This window comes from Haemaphysalis longicornis, unplaced genomic scaffold, assembly GCF_048455015.1.
Source record: "Haemaphysalis longicornis isolate Haplotype H1 unplaced genomic scaffold, Haemaphysalis longicornis Haplotype H1 scaffold_7, whole genome shotgun sequence".
NCBI lineage: Eukaryota > Metazoa > Arthropoda > Arachnida > Ixodida > Ixodidae > Haemaphysalis > Haemaphysalis longicornis.
The window spans coordinates 41,986,244-41,995,579 of NW_027526422.1; the positions used below are offsets into that span (position 1 = coordinate 41,986,244).

The 9,336-nt window shown below is 46.2% G+C and overlaps 1 protein-coding gene across 1 annotated transcript in view; it reads right to left on the reverse strand.

Moving 5' to 3' along the window:
* Nucleotides 1–9,176, reverse strand: part of Vps15 (vacuolar protein sorting 15) — a 34,944-nt gene extending 25,768 nt beyond the window's left edge. Inside the window, exons 1-16 of the mRNA XM_077676892.1 lie at nt 8,966–9,176; nt 8,797–8,895; nt 8,551–8,595; nt 8,378–8,457; nt 8,243–8,298; nt 7,763–7,912; nt 7,573–7,674; nt 6,579–6,748; nt 6,229–6,355; nt 4,722–4,891; nt 3,705–4,032; nt 1,568–1,662; nt 1,458–1,497; nt 1,042–1,124; nt 315–402; nt 65–212 (exon numbers count right to left, since the gene is read on the reverse strand). Coding sequence (XP_077533018.1) covers nt 65–212; nt 315–402; nt 1,042–1,124; nt 1,458–1,497; nt 1,568–1,662; nt 3,705–4,032; nt 4,722–4,891; nt 6,229–6,355; nt 6,579–6,748; nt 7,573–7,674; nt 7,763–7,912; nt 8,243–8,298; nt 8,378–8,457; nt 8,551–8,595; nt 8,797–8,888 — 1,774 coding nt within the window. The 5' untranslated portion in view covers nt 8,889–8,895; nt 8,966–9,176. The remainder of the gene's footprint in view (nt 1–64; nt 213–314; nt 403–1,041; nt 1,125–1,457; nt 1,498–1,567; nt 1,663–3,704; nt 4,033–4,721; nt 4,892–6,228; nt 6,356–6,578; nt 6,749–7,572; nt 7,675–7,762; nt 7,913–8,242; nt 8,299–8,377; nt 8,458–8,550; nt 8,596–8,796; nt 8,896–8,965) is intronic.
* Between the last annotated feature and the right edge of the window lie 160 nt (nt 9,177–9,336).

Genomic DNA, 9,336 nt, shown 5'->3' on the forward strand with positions numbered 1-9,336 from the left:
AGGAAAAAAAAGGGGAGGACAGGAAGATGTGGAAAGCTTTTGTAATGGGGACGCATGCCCTCACCTTTCTGGCGGCCGAAAAACTGGCAGAGACGCGTGATGCCCTTTTCTAGCAGCATTTGCTTGACAATGTTGTTTGAGTCGCTCAGCAAAGTCGATACCATCTGCTGGATCATCTGCTGCAGAGCATGGAGCTCGGAGTCATATGATCCCTGGGCAACAGCAAAACGTTCCAGTGGAGTCACGTATTCTGGCAACAGTTTTGAGCGCTGGTTCATCCTGAGTGCACATATTTTTCGAAGGCTTATGCTCACCTGGTGATGATGCGGAGCCTGCACAGTCAGCTCGGCATTTGCGCTGTCGGGAGAGCTGACTTCATGCTGCGTACTCATGTCCAAGAACCTGTTTCATTTTTGGAGCAGCAGTTACAAAAGGACGTAAAAAAAAATTCAGAAAGAAGCTTGCAAGCAGTACATCTTAAATCTTTGGTGAACAAAAAGTTTCTACGATAACAAAAGTGGCTTTGAGCATTTCGTTTGGCTAAATATGCAAAACCTTGTTCCTGCAAAATGTCCAGCCATTAGCCCTAAAAAATTTTCAGGCTCAGTGCTGACATCAAACACGTTTGCTGTGGCATGCTTTCGTGAGGTCTTGTTTTATGTGCGGAGGGCCCCACCAGTGGGCCACTCCGCAGCACTCGTCGTCCTGCCTGTCTTGTCTGTCGCACTGGGATTAGATGTGACCTCCTCATATACATTCACTCTGGTATACTGAACATGAGTGCGCTGAATTTTGCCTTATAATTAGGATAATTTTCCTTTCATGTTTTCTCCTGAGAACTTGCAATGTAAAAGTGCAATGAATACATTAAACAGTGCAGAGCAGCGTAGACCACTACCACAGTACTTAGAAGTTGGCTCCGTGCTCAAGTGGAAGATTTTTTCCCTTCTCCTTGACCGGTAAGACCATAGGCTTTTTCTTGTTGTAACAAGACAACTTCAACATGCCAATCCGCTTAATGCTAGTACACAAACTACACACCTGAGGGCAGTTTCGGCCAGGAGTGCAATATTCTCCGCAAGTGCCATCCTTACAATGACTGCAGTGTCCAACGTCACATGCATCTGCAAGAAAACGCTACCGCATTAGCAAAGGGAAAGTTTAGCACATTGGCATGAAATTTGGCACAGGAGCGAGAGGATAACAATGTGTCTAAATGCATCTAAAGCCTGAGTGCGTTCTTTTGTGTTGTAGAATCATGTGTGAGTCAGTCATGTGATTTTTGGTCTATTATTATTGTTTTCATATTTTATGCTCATCTTTCTCTATTGTGCACATCTCCCTTTCCTTTCATGTGTTTCTTCTGTGCACCCCGCTGAAGGCATCATGCTGTTTGTGGGCAGACATCCAAATAAATGAATAAATAACAGAAATGTAAATAGGAGCAGTGTACATACCAAGTTTGGCAGGATGTACTCGGGAAACACATTCGCATCACTGAAACAAGAAGTGCCAATTGTAAGTGCACCGTACTGGTGACATGCTCACGCGCAAGAGAGTGCAGTACCTTCTGGGCAAGGTGTCTATGGGCGTGAGACAGGCTGTGAGTGTCTCCACAGCTGCCGCTCGCACTCTTGGGTACTTGTCGTTAATTAAGTACAACTGGAAAAGATTGAAAAAAGTTGCGAGAAAGACATGAAGCAGTGGCACAGGCAGACATTTTCTTAAAAGTAAAAATTGACTGCTTTCCAACTGTGATAAACCAGGACACTTGTGAAGACACAGGCAATTTTTCCTGAACAAGTTGCATAGGACAGATGACCCACAGCAGCTAACTACAATGTGCAGGGCTGTATTTCCTTGACGGGCATAACAAGCACGCAGCCATGCATCTTTTTAGAAAGCACAAGTCACCTCGCCAGTGATGCTGGACAGGGCAGAGAATGAGTGCACCAATAGGACATGACAAACTGTCCTTCTAGTAAGCTGTTAGACTAGCACACGCCAACCAGCCAGCCCTTCATTGTGGATTTATGTGCAATATCTTTGAAGTGAAATTCCTGCCAATGCTCATCTCCCTCCAGATAGTCAGTCATTCGACAGGGTGTGAGGGGAGCAAGCAAGCAGAGTTCTCTCCACCGCATTGGCTCAATTAGGCAGAGCACCTCTCCCACACCACGTGCCATTCCACAAAACCTGCCAGCACGTCCCCCCTGCCTGTGCATCGCTTTGTCATGCATCCCAGCTACCTTGAAATACTCAAGCTATGTATTCAGGTTCTTTTCTTCCTTCTCAAGGAGCATTACTAAGTTGCTGATCAGATGTCTGTAATGTGCATCTCCATCTCTGTCCTGAGAGAGCAAGAGGAGTGAGGCGTAGAACAGCCATCTCGGTAGTACCAGCCTCAACTTATCAACCCAGAAGTTCAAACCTACCACGAGGCTGAGAACTGGTTCTGCACCTACAGCAGGGTGACCTTGTCACAGGAGCGCGAGTTCACCTTGCTTCCCTAGTCCTGCCAACCAACCCCTCGGTGTGGGAATCATAACTGTCCCTGCCTTAGATTGTTTACACCAGTATCAAGCATATTGTACTCGAGAGACTCCACCGCATTGATCTGCCCTATCACCATGTGACATCAATTCGGCTTACCCTGTCTTTCTTAAGGGGGACTCGCCTGTTAACATTTTTATGGGACTTGTGACTTCATGACCCACGGGCTTAAAAACCATCGTGCACCAATACGAAGTTCTACGAATACATAGAAACAAGCACAACGGCCTAGTTTGCTTATTGTAGAGATATGTCATTTCTGTACTCAAATAGAGAAACAAAACTGTCGCATGGTACACTGCTGGTGCCATCTAATGAAAACTTAATAAACTAAAATGCATTTCTTCATTATTACTTATTCCACTTAAAGGAGCCATGAAGACAAAATACAAGTTAGGTTTATTAGAAAGACTGCTTAGTCCCGATAACAATGATACCAATATCATCGCAATCTTCGAACAAATAACGGAGATATTAAAGAAAACGTGTGAAGCCGTGGCGACCCCCTAGCCAATTTCCCGCAACTTTTCTGTGACATCACGGAACCTTGTTTGTGCGATTGGCGGCCGCTTAACTGACTTGTCGCGACGACACATGACTGGACGTCTGTAATGCGGCCTCTAGTTCCATTTGACCGCATCACTTGAATGCTAACGTGCAGCTAACGCACTGAAAATTATGTTTTATTGTTGGCCCATATGACGTCATTCTTGCTCATAACACGTCACTGTGGCGCGAAATTTGAAAGTTTTAAATACTTCTTGCTTTTTTTTCGTTAAAAAACATCTTTTGTGGCTGTAATGGAGCTGAGTGAGATACTGAATCCTAGTTCTTTCAAATTAAACAAAGTTGTATTTTCTCTTCATGGCTCCTTTAAGATGTGCGATATTTTTAAACAAAGCAAACTAGGCTGTTAAGAACACTTCCATAGATTTGCAAAGCTTTTCTTATTAGTACACGATGCTTTTTAAGCCCATGGGCCGTGAGTTACTAAGTCTAATGGGAATGTGATCAGGTGGGTCCCCCTTAGACTGCCCCTCGCTACGCAACTGATTTATTTTCCATGTTGTTCTCTGCACTTGTTCTTTGGCACAGTACAGCACAGCCCAACACAACCCAACCAGCACGCGCAGAGTTCCCCATGGTGGTACCATGTAGGGGAGGAGTCGGTCGAGGACGATGTCGCTGCTGAGCCGTGGGCAGAGCTCGCGGATGAGCTCCAGCGCCTGCAGCTTGGCCGAGCAGTGCTTGAGGCTGCGCAGGCACGAGGTCAGCACGGCCACCACGATGAACAGGCCCTCGGAACCCGGGGGAGGGGAAGGGGCGGGAGGGGCCGGCTCACTCTGGTCGGCCCCCTCATCGCCAGGAGGGGGGCTGTCGCCCCCTGTGGGCGGCTGCTGCTGCTGTTGGTGGTAGGAGGAGGGAGCCCCTCTGGGGAGAACCAGGGAGTACAGGATGGCGTGGATGTCCTGGCGAAGCCTGCGGGAGAAAGACTCCACCTCTTGGAGAGGACACCACCAGGACAGGCAGACAACAAAGGAGAACAGGAAGAAACCAACAATAACCCTGATTGTTAAAGCAGTTCTGATACAGCAAAAAGGAAAACTCTGGAAGGGACGCACATCTTACACTGCACCAATACTGTTCTGCACACCGAGACAACAATATCTGCAAATAAATGCATACAAATAGAGAGACAGATTTACTGCAAGGATTGTTGGGGAACTTTACAGTCTCATTAAGGCTCAAGGCTACATATTTATACATCATTATATAATTACATCCGAAGTACGCAATGCACTCACATAATAGGCATCCCAGACTAAGCAAGAAGACGGTGGAATTGTCCGGAAAGAGTGCATTGCACTGCCCTATAACTTGAACCATGAGAAGGCACACTCCTAGCTACTAGAAATGTTGGGAGTGCTTTCTATGCACTAACAACAGACGCTCCAAGGATAGTCCTGTCAGCGTATCCCGAAGCATATGTTCTCCAAACCTAAACTGTGCTCGGTGTCTCACCAGTATAACATGTCTGCAGACTTTTCTTTTTTTTTCGTTGGGTGCAGGTTCTTCGCAGAACCCCGAAATCTTCCACACTCACGGTGGCTTGCCAGCACACTCACAAGCAGACAGTGAAGTTGCTCTGCAACGGAACAAAGACGCACCTGGCAACCTTCTCGTCCGGTGAGAGGGAGAGAGTGGCAAACTCCTTGATGTAGTCCCTGAGGAATGTGTAGAAGTACTGCGGGAACACCCGGTCCCTCTGCTGCTCGAGGTACTCCTCGGCCGAGAGCCGCTTGCTCGGGTCTCTCTGGAGCATGTGCTGGATCATGTCCTATAACATGCATAACAAGCCGCCTTCAAAGCCTGGCAGTAATGTCGAACAACGAAGGAAAAAGACACGCAAGGCAGCCACAAGACCAAAACGAAGTTGCAAGACACAAACAAAAAAATCCCGCACTCATTCTTGCCAAGCATAACTACTAACCAAGTTACGATTACACATTTGGTGTTCTGACCTCAATTAAAACCTCTGCAAAACAAGAAGCCCTTTATCTGAGTAAAAGGGAATCAATAAAAACCGATGCAAGATGACCTCACTTTGAAGCCACTCCCAAAGATTTAAAGGGACCCTGCAACACTTGCCATCGACTACTAGTAATGTATTTCGGGATAAAGTCTATTGTCTCAGAAATCTCCTCCCGCAAGAATTATGAAAATCCGTTCAGAATTAACGAAACTACGCGCGATGAGAAATCGCGCATAATCGTTCCCTCTCAACTCGACCGCGGGAACGCGACGAAAGCTGCGCGCTCTCTCCCGGAGAGGGGGGCGGCTCGCGGAGTTCTCTTCGGCGGCCTTCCAGATATCACATGCCGGGTAGTTTTCTCCTTTTCTCCGCAACGCGGAGGGGCCTATTTCCGGTCTGGTGCCACAAAAAAGCAGGCATGGGTGCCTGCTCGCAAGTGCGCGCTCGGGCTGATAGGGCGTTTTTGAAGCAATAAACGTTTGTAGTCGAGTGGTCCCGTTGAAAGGGAAGTATTGAGCTCATCACTCACACTCCGCGCGCACTCAAAACACAAAAGAAACGGCAAAACTGTGCCTACAGGTTCGGGCATAGAAGAGGTTCGTACACAGCGATGACGACTACGGAAATGGGAGAATCTAGCCGCGAAGTTGACCAATGACAGCCGATCCAGCCGCCATGGCCTATGTGACGTCCCTTAGGCCATGCATAATGAGGACAACTGAAGAGAGGGCGGTTGGTTTTTCCGCGTCTTTCACATCGATTTGCGCGCTCACCGCTTCACGTGCACGTGTAATATTTGGCTCAGGTATTCCTGGCAGTGTAATCTAAACGTCGCGCAGGTTTCCTTGCACTGCTCAAAGAGTGTTGCAGGGTCCCTTTAAGATGACAGGCTTTTGAGGTCTCGCTCACAAAACTTTACATTTTGACATCTGATGCACCGTTAATGCAGGGGAGCTCTTAGGCCTCAAGGTTGTCCCCAGGCATAATTTTCAAAAACCAGAATTCTTCACACAGCAAGATGCAATGAGACATGGATGAGAATGCATCAAGTAAAACTTCGATACTTGATGTTTTCATATTGTTACTAAAAAATAACAACAACAAACACAAAAAGGTGTCTAAAAAAAGGAATATGTGCTTGCCCTGAGATCCGAGTCTTCAATCTTCTCTAGTATTTTTTCTGGGCTGTACTCCCCGCACCGGTACGAAAGCAGTTGGGAGAAGTAGAACGGCGGGTGTCCCTCAGTAAACAGCTCGGTCAAGACGCACCTGAAGTTGAAGGTTGCCAGCAATGGAGCTCAGCATCGTAAAGGACGGGAACACCAGTGTAGAAACATTACAAGAGACAACGAAACAGGAAAAGATCGACAACAAACAAACAACTGGCAGGCGGCCCACTCCAGATTCATAGATTGTTTCAAATCACTGCTTGAACTGAAATGCCTTCAGCACACATTACAACATCATGTTTCGTCGATGATGGCGAACGTACCCCAGTGAGAAGATGTCCATGGCTGGTGTCAGCTCACCAGTGCCAATGCCTTCCTCAGGCAAGTAGTGGCTGGAGTCAGGGTTGAGAGTTTTGACAAAGCGCTCTGGTGCAATGTTGCATGTTCTTCTCCGAGACGTGTCGAAGAAGTATGAAAAGTCTGCTGGGTTATCCTACAAAAAAAAAAATGCAAAATTTCACTAATCATCTCACCATATCTCGGCAGTTTCATTAATTATGCTTACATTTTAACGAAGATGACAAACCTGTAACCAACAAAGGGTTGTACCGCCAAGTAAAACACTTATAACAAGTTGTTTTCATTCCTGCTTTTAATTTTTTATGGTTAGCCTAACAAAACTACGAGGTAATACCAGCAGTGTACTGTAGGGACCGTGCAACAGGACGGTGGCGCAGTCTCGTGGTTACTTCCCGAATTACGCAGGAGGTGGTCGAGCAGAGATCATTGGGTGGTAGAAAGGGATGGCAACTTTGTGATGTGCACACAAAGTGTTATGTTTCAGCCCACCCACACTTGGCAGCACACGCTTCCGAGTTTACCGTGACAAAGCTTTTGACTGTACATTGATGTTTACGGTCTACATTAACTGCGAGAACTATAAAGACCGAACAGCAACTGGCTGCACTTAATCGAATTAACTGTCTCGGCAAATGCAAGAACCACGGTTCTGGCAAGCACGAATTACTGCTTTCTGCAGTGCTACATTTACAACGTAACGGTGTTACCAAATACACCATGATCACGTTAGGACTTTTCGAGTGTGCACATGTTCACACATGCTGTTCCTGGAAAGAATGTAGTGTGCTATTGTTACTGATATATTCTTATTTCACTTCATTGTTTGCGAGACTACGTATTTAAGGATCGAGGCAACAAACTTCGACACAAGCTAGTGCAGATACTTTGTGTGCTTCCAATTGTTTAAAACAATCGTCTGAACATGCACTACAAAAAGATGAGTTCAAGTGGCCGTACTTCAGGTAGGTATGTTGGTTTGAAGCTGGCGAAATCTGTCAGGAGCACCCAGTACCAGCCAGTGACCATGATGTTCTCCAACTTTATGTCTCCGTGGCATACCTGGAAAATCAAGGGCAAACCCGTCTTTTAGGGGAACTGTTTGTCAAAGTGAGTCAGAACAGCCCAATGATGAGATCCACCCTCCTACCCCTTGGCTATGTGCTGCGGCCAGGGCATGGAGCAGTTGGAAGGCAATCCAGCGCTTCTCGACGGAGTTCAGAAACGGTCGTGTGCTGATGCGGTCATAGAGATTATCTTTGACGAACTGGCGAATGATGATGCCAGCTTTGTCCGTTTCCTGGAAAGCAAAACATTGCGAAAAACACGTCAGCATTGGAAAGCTGCAATTTCGCCACAAACGTGACAGATGATTGCCAAGCGTGCCATAAAAAAAAATACCACAGCCACCTTTTATGTCGCAACAACAGCACGTGGTGGAACCGTTGCTAAGTAGGCTCTGTAGAACCGAACAAGTTGCCCTCGACAGCTAGCTAGCTTTTAAAAGCAAAAAGTTATGCTCCTTGACTCACCTAGAGTAAGCTTTTCTTTTCACCACTGTAAACAGCTTAAATACGGCATCTATAAATTGCATGTTGTAATGTGCCCAGGCAAATGCCGGGTCACTCACCACGACTCTTTGAAAAGGTAGTGTGTTTGGGACGCTAGACAAAACCTGCCGGATCCCTGGAAGGAACAAAAATCAGGCAGATTAAGTACCCTCTAAACACGGCACTTGGCTGTGTCCGCACAGCAACCGACTTACTTTCAAGTGTTTCTTTATGAGGAGCGAGTGGCAACGAGGGGTCGTGAATTGCGAAGACCTTTACAATGGCAAGACCCTCTCTAGAAAAATAAGAAGCATATAAGCGTGAGACAAGAAATCGCTGCAATTGCTTGACGTAGTCGCATGTAAACAACATTGCCGTCGAAGCTTACTTGTGTTTCACACGAGCAACTTTGAAAAATCTCGTACTGCCTAGACTGAAAAGAAAACAAGAGGAGTGTGAGCGATATACGCACTGACCCTGAAGAGTTTCAACTCTGTTAGAATGAAATTCAACGACATAAACGATAATCACAAAAACGCAGAGTAATCAAAGTAAGTCAAGCAGCATCCACGTAAGAAAACACACACCCGGGTGCGTGACAGCTTGCACACGGTCGCGTAAACATTCGTCTTACTTTTTTTCGAAGTTGAAGTCCGGCAGTTCTGTCAGGTAGTGTTCTACTGGATAGATCTGTGACGGGGCAATACCCGCAAGTTGATTGCCCATGGCGCACCTGCGAATATTACATTATTAATTAAAGCTGTTCGTCGCAAACTCTCGGAGTGTGTCTACAACAAGCTTACAAGACTTTTTTTGGTCCAACTGGTTTGTGCGGAATGAAGAAGCGTGTTATCTTCCCATCCTACGTTATCCGGTGTGCCACCAAGGTAGCATCAAACGCTAGTCTTGATCACTTTCTAGCATTTTGCTGGCACAACTTTAGTCGTAACAGCGCAACAGTAAGCCATGTAGTAAACACGGCCCACAGCTGATGAATTCATCAAGCTGAGCCAACAGGTTGTTGTCCACAAACCGTGGTTTCGGTGATCACATCATTCGCCTGATAAAAATTGCAGAGCACGCACAAAGCTATATAAAAAAATAGAAAAAAAACAATTTTTTTTGTTTATTAGGTTGAATGACATTGACCTTTTTTATTTTAGTAATTCGAAAT